Source organism: Stylophora pistillata, chromosome 10 (genome assembly GCF_964205215.1).
Source record: "Stylophora pistillata chromosome 10, jaStyPist1.2, whole genome shotgun sequence".
Lineage (NCBI taxonomy): Eukaryota > Metazoa > Cnidaria > Anthozoa > Scleractinia > Pocilloporidae > Stylophora > Stylophora pistillata.
Genome location: NC_142528.1, coordinates 7581564 through 7604041, shown reverse-complemented (window position 1 = coordinate 7604041; position 22478 = coordinate 7581564). Strand labels below are relative to the sequence as shown.

Here is a 22478-nt window from a genome sequence, read left to right as displayed (position 1 = left end):
TAAACCTGATGCCCCCGGTTTACAATTCCTTTTTGTGGCTGACAGCAGACTGAATAAATTAACTATAAGTTATCGCTCTAAAAGAAAAAATTAGTTATTTTGAATGCAGAATGTATCGCCTAGCTACAGAGTAGCTGCAGGCAAAATTGTAAGAAAATCTGTTCGCGAGGGAACGCGTTCTTCGAACTGGTTGCCCTGTTACGATTCTTTGAGATGCGGTGACTCAATCGTTTTATTTCCCCAAACTTGTAATTTTCTTTAGCTGGAGGGGAGGGGAGGGGAGGGGAGGGGAGGGGAGGGGAGGGGAGGGGAGGGGAGGGGAGGGGAGGGGAGGGGAGGGGAGGGGAGGGGATTGAGTTTGAGATTGACAAGAAAAGCGGATTTTGCTTCCACGCGGTCTGTTTTATTTTAAAATTCAAAGACAAAATTAGCAGAATCGACATCTCGTGCTGTTGAGGGTTTCTTTTCCCGGTCTCTGCTTTCGATATCATACTTGACTAGCTTCATTCAATTATAACATTTGAATCACGGTTCAAAAATTGGGGTTGAAAGCTAAGAATAAGCGGTAGATAAATAAGTTAACTGCTCAAAGAGCAATAAAAGATAAAATAGATAAACGAATGGATGGATAAGTGTAGAGATGAATGAATGAGAAAAAACTATTAAATGTGTATGTAGATAAAAAAAAATATTGGAAAGATGAGGTTGCGTGAAATGTCTGTCGGGTACACAAGTTTAGTTGCTCTGTAAGGAGTGAACCTGAGGGAATTAATTTTCAAGTCCTTTTTGAGAAGACACCTTTGCTAGCAGCCAGGGTTAATCTGAGCAGTTCTATTCGCTACAGGGTGAACTTAAAATCTTTCCAGGATACATTTACCCCAATTCCAACCGAAAGTTTCGTTTCGTGGACATAGAGAAGTTATAATTTGAATTAAAATGCATTTGAAATTGTAGCATCTTAAATATGAAATAACGCCAACCCTGTACATGTAAAATACCATATGGTGGGAAACAGTGACGTTGCTCGGCAGTGCACAATCGCGATCTTCTTCGGATGGACGTGCTATGATGTAATTTCCGTTAACGAGGACTGAAAAAAAAGTTGAAATTAGATGGGATAGATTAGGTGGTACCGGTGAGTTTTTCAACTTGCCGTAATTGGAAAATCATTTACAGACTTGTAATAAAGAGGTACTGTATGGTTATATTCATGTATGTAGTAGTCTAACATTTACTGTTTCTTAATTGAAGATAACGATGCGAATTTATATGAATATTTTCCCGAATCTATGTCAGCACTGATACCAAAGAATCCATTAAATGATAAAGGAATGCCCATGGAAATGGAATGGAGAGCAATGGAAAGAGATACCCAACCAATTAACTAAAGAATTCTTTCAAGAACAGCTATATATTTATTTTTCCTCGCTAGAAAACAAACAAAGAAACAGGCAAACACATAGAAAATAAACATAAAAACGAAAAATACAAATAAAAGTATCCCAAAAACAAAATGAAGTGGCGGCCGCCGAGTTGAAATTTGGACATGTCGAAGGAAGATAGCGCGCGGTGGGGGGAAGACAAACCCCGAGAGCAAACAGCAGGTTGGGCTATCTTAAGCAGATTGGGCTATCTTAAGCAGATTGGGCTATCTTAAGCAGATTGGGCTATCTTAAGCAGATTGGGCTATCTTAAGCAGATTGGGCTATCTTCAGGAGATTGGGCTATCTTCGCTGCTGCTGAAGAGCACCTAGTGTCGACCATGGATATCCAGTGGACCTTGATTTTTGCCGTTCTTTTTCCTCGCCTCAGTCGATGTTTTTCTTGTCGAGCTCATCTTGGACAGTGTGCCTCCATGCGTTTTTGCGACATATTCTTATTACCAAAAGTGACTCAGTTCTCTATCTGTAAAGATTAACCCTTAGTATTGGGGAAACTTAAGAAACCTCTTATTACGATGGCTATTGATTCAGTTAATTTCCTTAACTCAGGAACCTTTACCTCGCCTTTGTTTGCTTTGTCTGCATATCTTTGGACTCGCTGATAAATTTTCTCTAGCATATACTCAAACTATTACTGTACTCCATGATCCAGTTTTTTAGCAATGCCTTATTCAGGGCCCTATCGTGTTCATATTCTTGTTTAAGAGGATGAATAAATGCTAAGTTGGTGTTATATGTTTTCCATAGGAATTCAGACTGGTTGTCGCTTACCCGGGGCAGGTAAATCCCAGGGATATATTCAAAATTTTCCTCCTTGTCAATTATTCGACACATTGTAGGAACTGCGATTTCCAAGAACGTACGATAATTGAAGAAAATAGAAGATAGTGTTTTGAATTCATCTGCAAATTTTCGAGGAATATAGAAAATGTCTGAGCGACCTCGTGGGCAAAGAAATGTCCAATTTCTGTTCTGTTTGATGTCCCATAACGGATCTCCGGTATGGACAGTTCCGTTAACTGATATAATGCTCATGTTCAACAACTTTTCAGCTCTAGAGGAGTTGTATAGAATCCCGATATCATCGTATGCCCTTTGACAAGTCCTCTCTCCAAAAATGGAATTCCACCAAGCCCATTTCTCAGTCTGTATGTGCCTGGTTAAAATCGGTATCTTTGGCCCTTCCCAGATTTTGTTACGGTCCATTCTAATTAGATTCCAGTAGTTGAGTATTAGGTCATCGGCGATGAGTAAATATCCCTCGTATCCCGGATATTTTTCCATGGCACGTGACATGCACGTGTAGGAGAAGTATCCCCTGAAAACGGACTGAACCCACTCGACGTTGTGTTCTTTCGACTCTCTTCCTCCGCAAAACATGATCGTGGGAAATGCATTCTTGTAAAGACCCGAGAGTGTTGGGATACTCGAGTAGAGAGGAAAGTTGTACACAATTACAAGCACAATGTCTGAAAACGCATTTCGAAGGCAGGAAGATTTTACTACATTGCGTACAGCTGGTTGAGGATCGTAGGTTACATCTCTTGGGACCAGACAGTTACAAGAGATGGGAACAAAGCCTGCGAATAGCAAAAGATATAAGTGAAAATGTGAAAGGTGGAAGGGGATCGTTTAGGACACCCCCGTCTTCACTGCTCAATTCCATCCATGTGGGCATGAGTACGCTGTAAAAAGGAGCCTTTTAACCTACGAAGGGACCAGTCACTATTAGCGCCTGGGGAAGAGGAGGTTAGATTTCGAGGATTTTGGACCATCACATGGCTCTCAATTTCAGGGGGGGAGGAGGGGGCAAGGGGGAATCAGTCGTCACCAGGAGTTTAAAAATGGGGCCTGTAGAAAATTGACTGCGAATTAACTACCAATAATAAACTAGGAGGGTTATTAGACTATAACGGAGCCTGATTTTTATTGTGACACACCCAAATCCTTCGAGTTTCGCCACCCCCACCCCCTGGCGATAAATAACGGTCGATCCCCTAGGAATTTTTGATATTGCATAACTAAATCTTATGTTTCCCTTGACATCGGAAAATATACAAAGCTTGGAAACAATTATGGAAACAACAAGACCAAAATAAATAGGGCGGAAACGTTGGTTGATGTTACAGCGTGGGAAAAAAACTGTTCCCGTTTTTGTTCCCGCTTTTCTCTAAGGCGTTACTTTGTTCAGTTTTCAGGTGAAGAGAATTATTCGAAGTGAAAAATGGTTCAACTACGATGGTTTTTTTTTTTAAGTGCCAAACTGAGGATGGTCATAGAGAAGAGATGGATTAAAGTAAGGGCGAGTCACAGGTAACCCATCATGTTGCTTAGCGGTTAAGTAGGTCTAAACATAGTTGCATTTGCTGTCGAGTTCAATCATAGCTGAAGACAAAATTTGGATGGTTGAGGTTGTAATTATTCATTCTATATCTACCACCCGCCGGTCACCGCCGGAGAGACAAAAGATAAATGGTTTCTGGAACTTACTTCTCCCCTAACACGTTCATTTCTTTAATTTTCCTGATGTGAACAGGAAACTGATAAACACTAAATTGGAAACAATCTCACCTACCATATATGATGCCATATACCAAAGGTACCGTTATGACAACGATCAGAGCTAGCCATCGATTTAACATCGAAATATTGCCGCAGAACATGTGAGTTGACATGGCACACTTCCAGTTCACGGGTTTTAGAATGGCGAATAGCGTTAACAACTTGACTAATCTCACAATGGCTTCTTCCCGTTAGTCGATCAAACAAATCGATCACCACGAAATTCCTCCAACACCTCGGTCAGCCGCATCTAAGCCTAAGAACGAAGGCTTGTATTCTGGTTTGGGCGTATGATTGATATTTGAAAGTCTCTGGTTTAGGAAAAATTGAGAAAAGGTAAGAAAGTTTTTCAAAGAAAAGATATTTGTTGTAGAGATCACAATAATTCCTAAAAGAAAAGTTTTCCTGTTACTCTTTTAGGGTCGAGAGATAATGGTGCCTAGATGTCTAGTGTTATTATAGATTTATCTAGTTCACTGAATAAGATTCCAAAATTTTCCAATTAAACTAAACTATTTTAGTCTGTTGTCAAATATGTTTTATCCGAGACCTGAAAATCTGGGTATGGATATGGGGCGCCAGAAAAAGACTTCTTCCCCGCTCTAGAAAGCTGGTCGTCTCATACAATATCCATGATTGACTTTCTGTTTACTTTTAGTGGAAAGGTCAACAAAATTATGGTTTAGGCTTGTGGCCGATTAACGCGCGCTCTGATTGGCTTAGAGCTAGAACAGTCCATTATATAACGCCTCTGTATTGCCCACGTGGCGACTTATGGATAAGGAATGAACGAACGAAAACAAATGGTCTGTTTATCGACCGCAGGTTTTTTTCCCTTTGTCTGAAAAGTCGAATAGCTGTATACAGCAAGGACCCGTTAGCACCTGTAGAGAGTAAATTATGCTCCCTTCTTTGGGTTGGTATTTCCTACTCTTTAGAAAAGGAATTTAAATCAATTTAAGCCGGTGAACTTCGTCATAGCATTGTTCGCTATATTTCATCACATACGCTGAAAGAAACGACCTTGCAATCAGGAAATTATGTCAGCAAAATCCTTACTAGTAAAGATAAGGAAACTTATGATGCACGATCCTCGCAGTAGAGAGCGCTATTTATGCAATAGCGAAAATCAGACCTGAAAAAAATCAGGCCTGTACGGGATTCGAACCACTGACCTCTGCGATACTAGTACAGCGCTCTACCAATTGAGCTAACAAGCCAACTTACGTATCTTATACCGCAGTTCAAAATATATGAACTTCATATATTTATTGTATCTGATTTATCATCACGGGTTTATTGCGAATCAACTTAACGGCCTGCTCCCGGTTGGCTTGTTAGCTCAATTGGTAGAGCGCTGCACTAGTATCGCAGAGGTCAGTGGTTCGAATCCCGTACAGGCCTGAATTTTTTCAGGTCTGATTTTCGCTATTGCATAAATAGCGCTCTCTATTGCGAGGATCGTGCATCATACATATCTTATACCGCAGTTCAAAATATATGAACTTCATATATTCATTGTATCCAAAGATAAGGAAAAACGTTATTTGGGTCCTGGATCGGATGTAAACTCGTGATAACTTTGCAATCCGTATATCTAACAAGGTATTGTATTGTAGTAGAGAAGTGTGGCTGGTTAAAATATTTTGGATGTATCAACAAACCACCGTAACGATTACAAAAGCTGACGTTTCGAGCGTTAGCCCTTCGTCGGAGCGAATCGTGGAATTGTGGGTTGTGTGTGCTTTTAAAGGCAGAAAATGGAGCTTCGTTATTGGTGGGAACATGGCAACGAGAAAAACACGAATAAATTAGTGGAATGAAAAGCGTTCGTTGATCCCTGTGGGATTTAGACTGCCGGTTTGAAAGATGAGCTTTTGTTCAAGAGTTTTACGGCTTTCCGTGCTACCTAAGTGTAAGGAAAGACCGCAGATTGCCATATGTTGCTTAGAATGATTAGGTAAATTAAAATGTCTAGCGACTGGTTTCGATGTGTCCTTGTCATTCTTTTCCACTTCTCGAAGGTGTTCTCGGAATCGGTCACCTAGTCTTCTGCCTGTTTTGCCGATGTATATCTTTTTGCAATAAGTGCAAGTTATGCAATAGATTAGATTGGCGGAGGTGCACGTGAAGTGATCGGTGATCTTAATGGATCGTTTAGGTCCCAATATTTTATCAGTGTTGTGAATGAAAGGACACGTTTTGCATCGTGCACGAGCGCATTTAAAAGTGCCTGGTTGGTCATTAGTCTGAAAAGAACTTCTGACCAAAATATTGCCTATCTTTTTGTCGCATTTGAATGAAACGAGCGGAGGCTGCGAAAAGATAGTGCTTGTCTCTGGATCGTTTTGAAGTAATTTAAAGTTTTTAAGAATGATGGATTTAACTGAGTGGTTGTGAGGGTGAAACGTGAGAGTGAATGGAATGCGGTCGGAATCTTCCTTATGCGACGTTTGTAGTGCTGAATGTCGATCAATAAGTTGGGCGCGGTGGTAACCCGCTTGAACGACAGAAACAGGGTAACCACGTTAAAATATTGGTTAAATATAATGGTTAAAATTTGCGACGTTTGTAGTGCTGAATGTCTATCAATAAGTTGGGCGCGGTGGTAACCCGCTTGAACGACAGAAACAGGGTAACCACGTTAAAATATTGGTTAAATACAATGGTTAAAATATTGCTTTTTATTATCCAACTACACCTAGACGAGTACAAATAACGCCATAGACGAGTACAAATATCACGTGGTATTTGTACTCGTCTATTGTAGTACCGGTTAAAAAGGTTTTCTCGCATCGCGCAAGCGAAGAATTGGATTGTAGTTACGAAAAAAAAAAAAAGTGGCAGACAATTTGAATCATATTTCCGACGACGAAGAGTCAGAATGGCTGGCAAATATAGATCCAAGCTCATTAGATGAATCGAACAAAGAAAAACAGCTTGACGACCAGAAAATTGCTTCATTTAATGAAGAAAATAGTAACAGTAACACAACAACGCGCCAATTCCGTTCGGCTTCGCATACTTCTGTCACGCACTCCCAGTAAATAAATATCCGCGAAATTCGCCCGCACTGAAATAATAGTTTGGCGTGTTGGATAATAAATAACTTATTAGACGTTTTGTTGTGTAATGTCTGATCCGGGGAGAAAAAGGGGCTTATTAATCCACTGGATGACGCAAACCGTATAAATGATTTCTGGGTTTATTCGATCTAGTAAGGAAAACGTTGCATAATACTGGATAGGGCAAACTAAAGGGCAAACTACAACATAAGCGAACTACAGTGATTAATCGCATATCATCGACCACTTACTTCTGTGACGATATCCAGCAGATTATTCCTAATCACTCGTAAACATGGGGGGGTGGTCGTTCAATTGGGCATCCGGTTGGCAAAATCATATGAAACGCCGGTCAGTGAGAGAACAATTCAGCACGGAAAGATTCCTTCTAAAAATGAACTTTTAACACGTTGCGCGATCTTACGAAGTTACTAATCCCAAGTGTATCATAAACTTAATGAAAAAGGAAATTAATTGTCAATCAATTATGACTCATATCTAATTATATACTTCTCTCAACGAAACAGTATCGCTGAGTATTTTTACTCGTTATTTGTATTTTGTCTCGCCCTACGGGCTCATCAAAAATACGGCACAACTCGTAAAAATACTCAGCGATACTACACAACAAAACGTCTAATAAGATATATGTATTATGTGCTAAGTGAGAGGAGAGGTGTATCCAATAGGATGCTATTTTTAATTGCGTGTTAAGTGCAGTGTCTCTCGATCACAGTGACTGTGTTTCGGCTGTAGCCTCAGAGATATATAGTTTATCTTGAGTTGTGTGGTTGGCAAGCTTCTTCTCTATGCTGCAACTTTAATTCTAAGGCTGAGGTAATTTCTGAGGTAACTTTTATAGATAGATTAACCACTGTAATCGTCAGTGAAAAATTGTCTTTTACGCAGAGAAAAGCCTAGCCTTTGTCGTAACGAGCTAAAATGCTATGATTGAGCCATTTGAAGGCGATGGTACATATTGTGAGTTTTAGGGTTGATCCGTTGAGTGAGTTCTGTGATAAGTGTTGTGGGGTTTTTTTCACTCGCTTGGCGAATTAACAAGAGGTACCGAGATTGTATACTTTTCTTCTTTTATTCTCTTCTCTTCTATTGTTGCTACTACCTTCTACTACCACAGCCATTTCTCTTCTTTTGACTTCAGCGAGGAGTGCCCTCTCATTTAATGTAAAAATCACAGACATGTTTGGGTTAGCTGACCGTGGGAATTTCCAAAACAGGATATTCAGTGTGGGTAAAACTCAAGGTCAGTTTTACCAACCCAAACATGACCACCTAGCAAACTAGTTATCCTTGACCATAACAAGCGACCAAAATGTCTAGCACGGTAAGCACTGAGACAAGTTCAAGCACACACTGAAAATAAATGATCAAAACTATAGATCTACCAAAATAGCACGTAGGGGCGAAAAGGCGAGACTTAATAAAACACAAGGTTAACCTAAAAATACTCGAAATATCAATCCTTGAAAATGCTCTACAACATAAGGAAAGCACTCACACCTGAAGCCAAGATTACCATTTAAAGAAAAGTCGGATAATAACTTTCATTACAAAGATAATTAAATAAAAAGAAGTGGGTTGAAAGGGGGTTGGCAGCCCTAGGTAAGGTAACTGGGAACATTTTGGGTATAATGTTTAGCGTTTGCGCTAAAGATTAAATTATAATTAATGATAATGATGATGATGATCACGATGATGACGATAATGATGACGATGATGAGAAAATCTTCCGAAAGATTATGCTTCCGTATGATTTTCGAAACTCGTTAATGAAGTTTTTTTTATTTACTGAATTACACTTTTGATCAGTACTTGTGGCTTAAAGGTCGGGTCTGAGGAGAGTTGGTGTCATTTTTTATATCTGCTTTTGTTCTTGAATGTCGTTGGCGCACCGAAGGCGCCACACTACTAACAATTCACTTTTCCCAAATGCTTTTTATCCAATAGTATGCAGGGGGTGCACACGTCTTGCTTAATGATATAAAAAAAGTCTCAGGGGGTATTTTGTTTTATATTAGTTACAAATCGTGTAAATATGTATCATGGAAGTCCATGTTTTCATCCCGATGATCAATTTCCCCTTTACAAAATATATATCAAAACAGAGATACACAATGTATTGGCTCTGTTCTAAACTTCTTGAATATACTAACATGACATGTATCAATGTCATCTAAACGCGACCATTTTAGACACGACCTCGTTGAGCTTCTGTTGTATTTCATCATTTTAAACCAAACTTCGCAGCTTTATGGGATATATGAAAAAAGACATTTATCTTGGGAAATTAGGGATGAACATGTTCTTCTCAAAACAACATGCATTCCCAAACTATTCCCATATGGGTTTCGGATCAATAGAATGGTAATATATTAATATCTCGAGAGGCCGGAACGCAGTCTATGATAACAATATAACTAATTTGTGATCAGTGCAAGCACGTGCCAAATGAAACAAACAAATAATGCAAACGACGATATTGAATGTATAATTAAGAATTGAAAACCCGTGCAAGAAATGAAAACTAGATAAGCTAATTTAGCACAAATGAGGAGGAACTCGAAATATTTCCACGATAAAGATTGAGAAAGAAACAAAAGAATTGTCGGCGTCTAGATCTGAAATGACAAAGGTTCCTTATGTTTTTTTCCACATTTATTGGACCTGATGATTATGGTTGATAAGTAAGTATGATTTATGCGATACAAATCATTTGTGACATTCAATCTAATCTTAATAGTGCAAATATTACCTTTGAGAAACGATACCAAATCCTAACATCGGCCCTCCAATACATTTTCCCCAAGAAAGCGTCCACGGTCAGTACTGTATGCAAACTTTGAAGTCGTCTAAGTTTGAAAAAGAACCATGGGGCTAGATATAGTTTTCTGTCGATTCTGAAAACGATACAGCATCATGAAGGACCATTTTCAATGACTGTATGGACACTGGCTTTTTTTCAAATGAATGCGAAGTTGGTGACTCCTTTATTCAAAGAAATGTTTCCCGTAAGCAACTTGTTGGATTACAGCATCAGAGATTTTTTTTTTATCTTTGAGGTGGGACATGAGCTAAACTTTACTGGTTTTGTAATCGCGGCAACAAAGCAGAACTGGTTAACACGACTGTGATCGGTCGAGTTATTCAATCGAAATTGAAACCATTGTTCTTACTTTCACGGGACTCGGAACTGGGCAAATGCCAAGTCACCTCACATGTTTCGCCACATTATGCTAAGATCAAATCGAAGGCTAGCACTGGTAGCTGTTCTGATGGTTTCGATGGTGTATGGTATCGGCTACGGTAAGAAAAAGATTTCAGCTCATGGGGAAAAAGCGGGTGCCTCACCCCCCCCCCCACCCCCCTCCATCCCTTTCCCTAACCCGCCCTTAGAAGACAAGTCACTTACCACTGATGAACCGAAACTTCTGCGTCGTCTAGAAAGAAATTGTCTATCAAGTTGACACCCTGCGCACTTGTGTATGTGCATATGCTAGGGAGCTACCTAGCTGTTTGTCTGGTAAAAATTAAGCACAAATACGTGTTTGGAAAAAAATGAGGACGCGTTTGAATTCTTGTTTCATTGAGGAGAATTAACGGTGTGTATTTGCAAGTCATGAAAAGATAGAATTCCATCTAAGTCATTTCCTTCAGCCATATATCTTTCTTCGCCAAACAACAATAGGTTTTAAGAATAGACAAACGTATCAGTTGATAGAACATCTCATGAGGCATATACATGGCAAATCGGAGGGAAAAACATTTAGTTGATCATGGGTTTTTGTATTTGATAGGTTAATTATTTCTCATCAGCTCGCCTCAAATGAATTGTCTATTGGTTCTTAAGCCTTCTTTTTATTCTCGATTGAAATGCGGAAAAACTTAATTTCTTGTTTTATTTTTTGTTTTAAATTTTCACATTTATCTTCCGTTCAACAGGCTTGATTCCAATTTTTGATAACTGTCGGGTAACAAGGGAACTATTACCAGTACGCAATGACCTTAAGCATGCCTGCCTACGAAATGCATTTTCAGACATTGTGCTTGTGATTGTGTACAACTATCCTTTCTACTCCAGTATCCCTTTACTCTCTGCCCTTTACAAGAATGCATTTCCTACGATCATGTTTTGCGGACCGAAGAAGTCAAGGAAACACAATGTCGAGGCTTTAGAAATTCACCGAGGATATTTCTCCTATAGGTGCATGTCACGTGCGATAGAAAAACATCCGGGACGTACAGGATATTTACTCATCAGCGACGACGTACTCTTGAACTATTGGAATCTAGTTGATATGGACCGAGACAAAATCTGGGAAGGAGCTAAAATACCAGTAAAAAGGAACAACACTATTCCTGAAAATTGGTTTTGGTGGAATTCCGAGTGGGGAAAGAAAGCTTGTCAAGAGGCCTATAATGAAATCTGGGCTTTGCGAGAATTGTTTTATTTTGAACGTTTGCCTGAGATGAGTTATGGAAAAGTTCGCTCCTCTAAGTCAACATGGAACATAGAAGAGTCGATCAATATTTTGAAAGATAACGGGAATGGGACTTTTCCCTGTTTTCGAGGTCGCTCAGACATATTTTACATTCCCGGTAAATTCGCGGATGCGTTTAAAACACTATCTTATATTTTCTACAAGCATCGTTCATTCTTAGAAATTGCAGTCCCTACAATGTGCCGGATGCTTGACAGGGCAGAGAAATTTGAGTACATTCCTGGGATCTACATGCCCGGGTACTCTAAGGACAAACAGTCTGAGCGCTTCTGGAGATTATATGACAAAACCTTGGCGTTTATCCACTCCTTCAAACTTCATTATAAACACGATGGAGCCCTGAATAAGGCATTGCTAAGACGCTGGATCATAGACTACAGTGATAGTTTGAGTAAATGCTGAGAGAAACGAATCAAAATAGCTCTTTCAAGACTAAAATGCAATTACGTATGTTCCTGCTAGAGGAATTTGGCTCTTTGTGAAACCTGCCATCATCTTGGAAACCGTGAAGCATTGAGCAGCTAAGGAATTAAGCTAAAGAAAACGTTTTGTTTACATCAAAATCCAGAGAGCAATATAACTCTCCACTCGATGAGAATTTTCAAAATTCGCGTCCGAGTGATTTATCTTCCATACAAAATAGTTATCTGATCAATTACTATCAAAAGTTCAAAGGGAAACTGCATGGAACAATATCACTTGAACTTAATGAACAACAATATTTCTTAGCCAAGACATGAATTTGGACTGAAAGCCACAGAGTCGCGCCTAGCTAGAAAGTTCATTAAGCACATTCCTATTTTCTTTCATCAAGTTTTAATCATGTTTTTGATTTAGCCTCAGTCTTGTACCATACCATGATTGAATTTTTATAAAAGAGTACTGACTAAAGACAAAGAGAATACGTTTTCCCTCTTAGTTCTTATCATCCCTATTTACTCAAGTGTAACTAGGTCCGTCCACAGCAATTAAGTGGAAAAACCGGTTGGAAAACTGCTCTTTTCTTTTATACCATAATCATTATCAATATATCATCTTTCATCATGTTAAGTATTCTTTTTGTTGCTCCCATTACTGTATTATTATCATCATTGCCATCATTATTTTGTAACCGTAATATTTTCCAACAACATGGGTAACAAAAGTAGATACGTAATATTTTTTCGAGCGATAGGAGCGTGCAAAAATGCGAGCAATGAGCAAAATGTCCGCTCGTATTATATGTTAAACCATTGAATAAGGCATTTATTATTTCAAGACTATTTCATCTCACTGAATCTTTCAGTGCAACCATTTTGTTGCTTCGCTTTCCGACCGACGCATTTTGCGTGTTCTTATGACCTTATTTGGTAAAATGACCTAGTAGGGGAATAATCAAAGGGTGAAAGCGGATGCAAAAATAAACAAATTTTTTAACCATAGAACTCTTTATCATCTCGCATTAACTCCTAAGTAGCAAAATACGCACTGCATGGAAATTTAACCCGATTTTCCATGCTACAATTCAAATAAACGTCGACGTCCTTTCGAAATGTAGGAGCTTTTCAACTCATGGTTCAGGGTTCTCTCGGTGCAAAAGGGAAAACTAAGTTTTCGTTGGCAAAAGGTAAGAACTTATCATTGACAAACATTATGTTTTCGTTCAAACTCCTCCCCAGATTTGATACTTAAGTGAAGTTGATGATGAAAAACTAGCAGAAAATTTTTCTTTTAGCAGGGAGGGCTAAAATGAAAGTGGTTTATTTTGGTCGCGGACGAAACTGTGTTTTTTCAATTGCTGCAATTATTATTTTTTTTACTGTAAAAATAACGCTGCGCGAGATTTTGACCATTTAGATTGCATCGTTCCGAAAGAGGAAATTTTATGCGGTTCTGTAGTAACTGACAATATACATTTGACATTCATCCAGCATAATCTCGATTGAGGCCAAGTGCACATTTAAATTAGGGTAAACTAGCCTTTTCTTCTTTACTCGTTTTCAAACAAATGCGTTTTGTGTCTCGAAGTTAGCCTATTGATCATTAATTACTGTCCTTTGAATGGTTGTTCTTGGTATGATTGTTCGGCTGTTTCTATAATTCCTTCTGTTAATTGTTTGCTAAGTGAACGCTATTAGTTCTCTGTTGCTCATGGCGCCTATTAAGAAGGCGATCATTTCTCACTGTCTTAAAAATTTGAATCAAAAGCGTCGCTTATAATGTAACTTGATGTCGTTAATGAAAAAGCTGTAGCAGCAGACGCCTTTTTCACAGAGAATCGTTTATCGATTTTGAAACATTTCCTGTTTTGCGTAAGCAAATTGAAATCTCTTGACTTCGAGGAAACACTTCTCTGCTACTTGAGTCTGTTTCAATAGTGTAATTTGTATTATTTGTAAATTAATAAAAACACGTGCTAGATAATTTATAAACAAGTACATTGCAAAGATTTTCTTATCACAACTACCAATCTCAAGCCAAGCCAGAATGAAAGACTGTTTCGATATTGTTGGTGTCAATGTCTTTATACAAATAAATGAACGCTCAATCGCTTTTCTCACGATGCAGTAATCCGCTTTAACATTCCTATAAAGGCCATAGGAGTAGATCCCCGTGTACTAGGAAATCGTGACGATTTTCCGTTCCTGTAAGCCAAATTTTAGTGCTACTATTACCTTCATACTGGAAACAGTGACAGTGGAAAAAGCCTCTTATCAAAACTGTAGGGGAGCGAAAAGATTGCCATCACAGTCTATTCAAGTTGTTTGTGGCTGACAGCATCATAGAACTGAATTTTTATTTTTACTCGAAAGTCGGCACCTGCCCACGCTTGCAAATTAGTCGGGGGTATATTTGAAATTATTACAGCGAAGTGGCAGCGCCCGTTGTAAATATGAAGTGAATCCTGTGTTAAAGCAAATATACGACATTTTTTTGAAAACATGTTTCGACAGTTTTTCTGTCATCTTCAGTTCTAATTTGTACAAGGTATGAAGTTGAATTTAAAGTGTAGATTCACTTCAAAATCAACTTTCTACTTTGTATGAATTAGAACAGAAGATGACAGAAGAACTCTCGAAGCATGTTTTTAAAAAATGTCGTTTATTTTCTTAAATTCGTGACATATCTGCAACGTCGAGCTAATATCCAAGCATCTTGACCTCAAGCTTGGTCAATAACTCATATATATCGCCATGGGTATTACTGAAAGCAAGATTCATAGACAATTTTTCTCTCTTTGTCCAATGTTGTGTTGTTCTTTGTAAGAGAGGAAAGATTATTCAACATTTTCGATATCAAGAGAGGAGGTTTGCACAAAATCAGGCAATATAAAGGAGATCTGGTCTTCCAGTAGAATCATGATACGCGACGACAGGAGCTCAGGCAGTGTTCCCACGTAAGTAAGAGAATTTGCCGTGATAAACTATCCGATTTTAGAGGTAAATTTTCTTAATAGTTTAGGGCCTCTCTCGAATTCCGTTATTATTTCTCATAACAGTAACAAACGGACCTAATACACAGACTATTCACGAATTTCATATTCGAATTGAACATACTATATCTGAACATAGTATATCTGATCTGAAGTACAAATTTGTTCCTTTTGGGAAGGGTGTAGTCACAATGTCTTTACGCGTTAACTTCTTTCAACATCGAAAACTAATCAATCGAATAAACAAAGTATAAAAGAAGCAAAAAAGACGCGAATCGAGGCAAAACGAAGCGAAATGCTCAGCGATTGCATGTCACTTAAAGTATAATTACGCAAACTCAATATACATAGATGCACAAATAAACCGTAACCTGAACTAACACAGACCTAATGGTGACCTAATGGAAAATGATTAAAAACGCCTAGCCATATAAAATGCAAAATAAAACCTAACATAGGCTGAGTTCGTTACCTCAGCTGACCGCGAGTTCGCTACCATAACCGAGTACGCTACAAAAAACCGAGCTCCTTACCCTTTCAGGTTTTCCGGTGTTTATAACTCAGAGACCGATTTTTTTCTTCTCGCCTGTTATTGTCCCCGTACTTCGTTTGCAATATAGCAGTGATATTAATTTTGCATGGATGGTCGCACATGATCCCTGTTCACGAGAGTTTGTCAGAGAAATAAGGAATAGAAACCGAACCAAAACTAAGTATTTATAAATGACACGTATAAAGACACGAATTTGTGTTTTGTTAACCCTTTTTCCGTAATACAACTTCAACTACAGTATCATAGAAACCCTATAGAGTCTTCGTTCATATTTACTTAATTAATTTTTATATTACTTCGTTAATTTGGTACCACAATATCATAAAAACCCTATAATTATCCTAAACTTAACTCAACCTTAACCTAAATGCAACTATACTGCAGAAACTGTGTCAAAAGATATCGTGCACGAAATCCAAGGACCTTGTAAGCTTAATACGTATATGCGTCATGATTTGCGTGACTGAACGATCCACGACGTATGTATACGTCATGAATGTACACTTCTTCTGCAAAGCGTGGTCGTTGATCTCGAGAAAGAGACAGTTCATTATGGTGGTCAAGGATTAACTGCTTCTTTAGCAAAAAACCGCTGACCACTTATCTCCGAAAGTTATATGCTCTTTGTTTTAGGATGTATCACACAGTGACATGTTTTAGAGAGGCATATCGCTCTGAAAAAGAGACCTGACGACTTTTTACAAATATTTGTAACTGTACATAATGTTTACAGATCTGATGATGAAATTGTTGTCTTTTCGTCAAATTTGAATTTCATAAAAAATTCAATATGGCCGCCACTTGGTGGCTACAATGGGGTGTGGCAGGGAAGGTGTTAAGAAAAGTAATAATTCAACTCAACTTTACCTAACTTAACTGAAATTTTATAGAAGCTAATCATGTCAATTTTCAAAATCGGAAAGCGATAGGATGCGAAACTATTTTGAGGAGGCGGTTTTCCAATATTTCGCCGCTCTGGAACTGGTCCCAGACACTTAAAAGACTTGCTTGAATATTACGGCATTGCCGTCGCTGGATCTGTTTTGTCTTTTTTTTAATATCTTATATTGTTTTATGTTCAGGCACATGTTTTAACGAGCGCAGATGCTCCTAAATGTTGCGTTGTTAAATAAAATACTAAGTTAACTTACTTGCTTACTTACCTAGGTCCGTATGCAAACTTCGATCTTTACCCAGGCTATTTTGAGTGGTGAACGGAAGTTCAGGGAAGTGCGCTGCGGAGATGAATTGATTGACATAAGGATTTTCGAGTTGTTCACTCTTGAACGCCGTCCACCCCTTTGAGACAAGAGAAGCGAGTGGGCATGAGCTCAAATCGAAAGCTAGCCCTGGTGGCTGTTCTCACAGTATTGTTGGTGTATAGCATCGGCTACGGTGGGTGGCATAATTTGTAACTAGGCTTTTTCGCGGAAAGATCTCTCTACAACCCCTTACATCATGCATAAAGTTTTATAAAGTAACCAAAGTAAAAAGTGCGCTCTGATTGGTCAATTCAGTGTCCGCCATTTGCCCAAGGGTGTACACTACTGAAGTGAAGTAGCTTCTTTCGTGTTTAGCAACCTCCCGCCTGCATCCATAACTCAATAGTCTACGCTGTGGTGTTTACCATTTATTAAGTTGAGTAGGGGAAAACAATGTCGAAAATCATAGGATGCCTTTGAGACCACGGCTCTGTTCAGTCCAGTGTCCGCCATTTGCCCAAGGGTGTACGCTACTAACGTAAAGAAGCTTCATTCGTGTTTAGCAACTTCTCGCGTGCATCCATAACTCAATAGTCTACGCTGTGGTGTTTACCATTCAGTTAATTTGAGTAGAGGAAAACAATGTCGAAGACCATAGGATGCCTTCCTCAATTTAGCTAGATCTTTCATCTGAAGATCTAATTTTGTGAACAGTATCAAGAGGGCTGAAAGCTAACAGTGGAAGGATATTTATTTCCTGAAATCAACCCTCTTGTGGAGAAAGCCTGAGGGTCACTGATTGCGTAAAACCTTGGTTTCGTTCATTTCATGATACACACACACACACACACACACACACACACACACACACACACACACACACACACACACACACACACAAAAAAAACAAAAACAAAAAAAACAAAAAAAAACAATGAGGATCATTCCCCTCCACCTTCCTTATTTAATTGCGATTGCTCAAGCGTTCCAAAAGCGAGAATCTTTAAAGAGCGATTTTTTCCACAAGTTCGAAGTCATCGTAGCGTCATTTTATGAGGCTAGACTGTATGGCGGAGCTGGTTCTTTTTAATAAATGGCCATGGAGGACGATTTTCTTGAATATCTACTGTACAAACATTACCAGTTGCAACGTAGTTGTCAGATACCGGCACCGGCACCTATTAGATCGCTTTCACGAGTTGGCAGAAAGAAGGAAAAAGACTGCCTTAGTAACCTATACAATTCACACAAAAACTTTAACATGAGCTGAACTTGTAAACAAATTCTATTCGTGCTACACCCTAGCACTGGGCTTTACCCTACCCTGCAATTTTGTTTGTAAAATGTTCATACTGTTAGGTTAAGCTCAGTTATAGGGTCTAGATAGCTGACAACTTATTAAATGTCCTTTTAACTGAGAAATCGACAGTGGTTTAGCGAGGTCTGTATTCGTCATCACAATGGTCGAAATGCTGTGGATACACGAAGCGCGGCCGAGTTAGTCCGCAAAACCACGGAGTAATCTAAACAGCTGTCGTTTTTTCTACCACCATATCAACATCAAATAAAAGATTCTTTCAGTGCGTTCCACTTTGACGAGACGCGAGCAGTGTTGTCTGTTCTCTTATCGACAACGGAAAATTGAGCAATTAGATTGGGACATTACTGCCAATTGTGGTAAAAACATTTAGCTCAGCCTCAAGGTAGAGGTCTTCGATATTTTTTCTCGTTCTTCTCGATGTTCATTAGTAAACCTTACTTCAGTGGACCTTTCAGGCTGATCAACAATGAAAGAATAAAAAAGGTCAACATCTCGGTTGAGGGAATTTCAAATTCTCTCAATTATTTCAAATGTAATATGTGGCAATTAGGAGGGAGAATTTCTGATTAGATCTTGGATTTTGAGAGTTATTTAATGAAAGAGTTGATTGGTGGACACAAGTTCAGGGAACTGAGCCCGCACAGGAAATGAATTGACTGACTTAGAAACAGAACAGGCAGCCCATCAGAGATTTTTAAGGTTTCCACCTGAGGTGTCCAGCCATGAGCCTGGTCGACCAAAATGTTGAACAGAAATATTTTACGCTCAAATAGAGGGCTGGTACTGGTGATTGTTCTCGCAGTGTTGTTGGTGTATGGCCTCGGTTACGGTGGGTAATATGATTTTCAACTAGGCCTTTTGCGCCAAGATTTCTGTATAACCAATCTACATTCTGTTTCTGTGTAAAAGAAAACAACAGCATTTACCATAATAATTTGAATATATCAACAAAGTTGAAATGGTAAATTGGCCACCGTTACGATTATAAAAGCTGACGTTTCGAGCGTTAGTCCTTCGTAGGCTAACGACGAAGGGCTAACGCTCGAAACGTCAGCTTTTATAATCGTAATGGTGGCCAATTTACCATTTCAACTTTGTTGATATATTCAAATTATTTCGTTACCCCCCCCGACGCAGCCTCAAACAGTTTCTTTAAAAACTATCAGCCTTTATTCATTAGCATTTACCATAACTTGCCAGTTTGGGACGACGACTATTTAGAATTCTACTATTGGTTAATTTGATTCAAACTAAAATGTTTATAAATTTTCTTTATTGGTTGAGTTATTCATAGAAAAATTATCAGTAACGGTCACGGGAAACAGAATGAATATTTCGTTTTCAAAAAAAAAAATACAAGCACTTCTCCCTTCCCATTGTAGACTTGTGTTTGCAAAAAGAGAAGATTTTCTTTTGTGTTCGCTTCACAAACATTACCAGTTAAAAAGTGGTTGTGAGATTTAAGAGCGCTTTTTCGACAATTTCACGTGCTTGCATGAAAGAAGAAAACGTCTCATTAAGGATATACTATTTATACAAAAACTCGAATGTGATTTGAGGTAACGAACAGATTTTATTCGTATAAAAGGTTTTGTTACTCGACCATTTTATAGGTAAATATATTTCATCGCTAGCCTAATTATACGGTCTAGATAGGAGGGTTAAAATGTTGGTTTTCAATTAAAAATAAAAGGATTTGTCAGTTAATAGCTTATTAATTATTCATTAGAAATTTAGCTCAGTCTTTCCCCCGTTCTCAGCAATTTATATGCACAAATCTAACTAAAAAACAGTAACTGTGATTATGAAATGTTTAACTGGCCACAGCCTTCTAAAGCGTCTAGATTTCAGAAGTTATTAACTTGCGATATCTCTTATCAACATCGATTCTTTAAAATCTCTTAAGATCCAAGAGAATATCCTCTGATATTCAGATGATATTCTCTTGCTAGATCTTAGTATTTTGGGAGTGAAATAAATGAGATAAAAATACACGGGCGGGCATAGATGTGAAATTTCTCTTCAATTGTCACGAGAAATTCCATATCAACAAGCATTCATGAATTATTTTGTTTATCATGTAAACCCAATAGGCTTTTACTGACATGAAAAGTTGACATTATTAATGAAGCGTGGTGCGAAAGGCGAGTGTTAATGTTAGCAGCTGATTGGACAATGAAAAAAAAAAAAAAAAAAAGGTCAAAGTCTCTTTTGAGGCTCAGGTATTAGGAGGGAGAGTTACTGATTTGAACTTGGATTTTAAGAGTTATAAAAGGAGTTACTTTCTTTGAAGGTGAGCCTCCTTAAGCCATTAGGCTTTTTTACTTTTTCACATATACTTTTTGTTATACAGCTGTTGTTCCACTCATTCCCAAGTTGAAATTTGTTCCGATAGAAGAAGAACTCTTGGCGGTACGCAATGATTCAAAGTCTTCTTGCCTCCGAGATGCATTTTCGGACATTGTACTTGTAATTGTTTACCACTTTCCTCTCTACTCCAGTATTCCAACTCTCACTGCATTGTACAAGAATGCATTTCCAACGATCATGTATTGCGGACCGCAGAAGAATAAAAGCAACCTTGTTGAGGCTCTTGACGTTAACAAAGGATACTTTGCCTACATGTGCATGTCACGTGCCATGGAGAAATATCCGGGATACGCTGGTTATTTACAAATCAGCGATGACGTATTGTTAAACTACTGGAATCTGGTGGGAGTCAACCGAGACAAAATCAGAGTATACCCTAGGTATCCAATAGGGATCAAGGGTTGGTATTGGTGGAATTCAAGGTGGGGATGGAAAACTTGTCGCAAGGCTTACAATGAAATCTGGAGTTTGCGCAAGAGAGACCGTTCCTCAGACCCGTTACGGGTCATAAACGGGTCCGTCGATCTATTAAAAAGGAGTAAAAACTGGTCTCTCCTTTGCGATCGAGGACGCTCAGACATATTTTACATTCCCGGTAAATTTGCAGATGCATATCAAAACCTGTCCCATATTTTTCACAAGCATCAAACATTTCTAGAAATTGCAGTTCCTACGATGTGTCGAATCCTTGACAAGGTGGAAAATTTTCAGTATATCCGTGGAGTTTATCTCCCAGGGAAGTCAGCGGACGGGCAGTCTGAACTCTTCTGGAAAAAATATGACAAGACCCGCTTGGTGTTTATTCATCCTTTTAAACTTAGTTTTAAACATGATGGAGCCTTGAATAAGGAATTAATTAGAAACTGGATCCTAGAGTATAGTGACAATTTGAGTAAATGTTAAAGAAAAGTAATGACAGGAGCCTTGTGGTAGCTGGAATGCAGCTTGGCTCCTCGGGGGAATCTTGTGAATAATAACGAAAAATTAAAAGATTGCTACCATTTCGATAGCCTTAAAGCCTTATAGAGGATGATAAGGATACATTTTATTGGGTCTGCCAGTGTATAATGTGCAAATAAAAATAATAATTTCACTTATTCGTTGCGGAAAAGTATCATACGTTCTTGAAGATTAATTTCGTATCCCGTCGTCAGGTACATTCATGCAACATTGTCTATGAAAAAGTTTTTAGCTAGTAAAAGAAGAACTGTGAACATTATCCTTGTCTCAACCGGAAGCCATGGCTAGTGATGTTCCCAAAGGGCTGGTGTAGGCTTTGGTAGATTGTGCTGGCATGATGTCAAGCAAAATTCAGCAAAACGAGCGTTATTTTCAGCTTTTATTTCAGTTTAGCACTGCTGGCATAATCCGAGCTTTTATGCGTTGAAAACAAAAAAAAACCATCATAGCTCTAGAATAATTCAGTTTGTATTTTATTTTTGTTTTGTTTTTGGAAAATATTGAGGTCTTTGCCAAGGCCCATGGTCAAATATGGTACGGCAGGCGGCAGAGGTCACCCTGTGCATAAGATTGAGACTCAGGCCACCACGCTTATGGCTCGGCGGCTCGGCCCCTCAGGCCTCAGATCAAAGATGGCGTCGTCCTCGAGTACATCCACTTCCACCACTTCAAGCACTTGCAGTGCCGTACCGAGAGCTTTAATCTCTAGCGAACGTATCATTTGTATCATTTGTTAATCATTTGGCTTTTCGAGGTGCGCACATGCGTATTTGCGATGCTAAAGACTGTAAGACTGGAAGGTGGACTATGTGAATGTTCATTAAAGTCAAAATTGATAGAGTTAAGCCACTGACGATCTTTATTTTCCTTAAAATCAGTGTAAAATGTAAGTAGCACAATTTCGGTGACAGAGAGCATAATTTTCAGAAAGTAGCATAATTTTTATTTATTTAATATTTATTTATTTATTCAAATTCAATTACACAGATAATAAAAAAAAAAACAAAAACAAGGAGTTAAATATATATACAAGTATAAAAAAGAGATATCTGAGTAATTAGGCGAGTTTAT

General features: G+C 38.5%; 3 protein-coding genes across 6 annotated transcripts; 2 read left to right on the top strand and 1 right to left on the bottom strand.

Annotated features, from left to right (window-relative positions):
- Positions 1-1861: 1861 nt before the first annotated feature.
- Positions 1862-7569, bottom strand: LOC148721642 (uncharacterized). Its single transcript, XM_088735523.1, has 3 exons — positions 7321-7569; positions 4018-4315; positions 1862-3022 (listed from the first exon to the last, which is right to left on the bottom strand). The coding sequence occupies exons 2-3, from the start codon at positions 4115-4117 to the stop codon at positions 2055-2057; spliced, it is 1068 nt and encodes a 355-aa protein (XP_088591649.1). The 5' UTR covers positions 4118-4315; positions 7321-7569; the 3' UTR covers positions 1862-2054.
- A 178-nt stretch (positions 7570-7747) lies between these two features.
- LOC111333569 (uncharacterized) lies at positions 7748-21544 on the top strand. Of its 4 annotated transcripts, XM_022939171.2 has the most exons (3): positions 14703-14965; positions 16722-16949; positions 20431-21544. In XM_022939171.2, exons 2-3 carry the CDS (start codon positions 16880-16882, stop codon positions 21348-21350), a joined length of 990 nt encoding a protein of 329 aa, XP_022794906.1. In that variant the 5' UTR covers positions 14703-14965; positions 16722-16879; the 3' UTR covers positions 21351-21544. The 4 variants fall into 4 exon arrangements, 2 of the variants coding, with proteins under 2 accessions (XP_022794906.1, XP_088591650.1); XR_015992336.1 differs by lacking the exons at positions 14703-14965; positions 16722-16949 and adding an exon at positions 7748-7906 and having other exon boundaries at positions 20431-20533; XR_015992335.1 differs by lacking the exons at positions 14703-14965; positions 16722-16949 and adding an exon at positions 7758-7918 and having other exon boundaries at positions 20431-20545.
- LOC111333568 (uncharacterized) lies at positions 8833-12851 on the top strand. Its single transcript, XM_022939169.2, has 2 exons — positions 8833-10393; positions 11030-12851. Exons 1-2 carry the CDS (start codon positions 10306-10308, stop codon positions 11989-11991), a joined length of 1050 nt encoding a protein of 349 aa, XP_022794904.1. The 5' UTR covers positions 8833-10305; the 3' UTR covers positions 11992-12851.
- Positions 21545-22478: the final 934 nt, after the last annotated feature.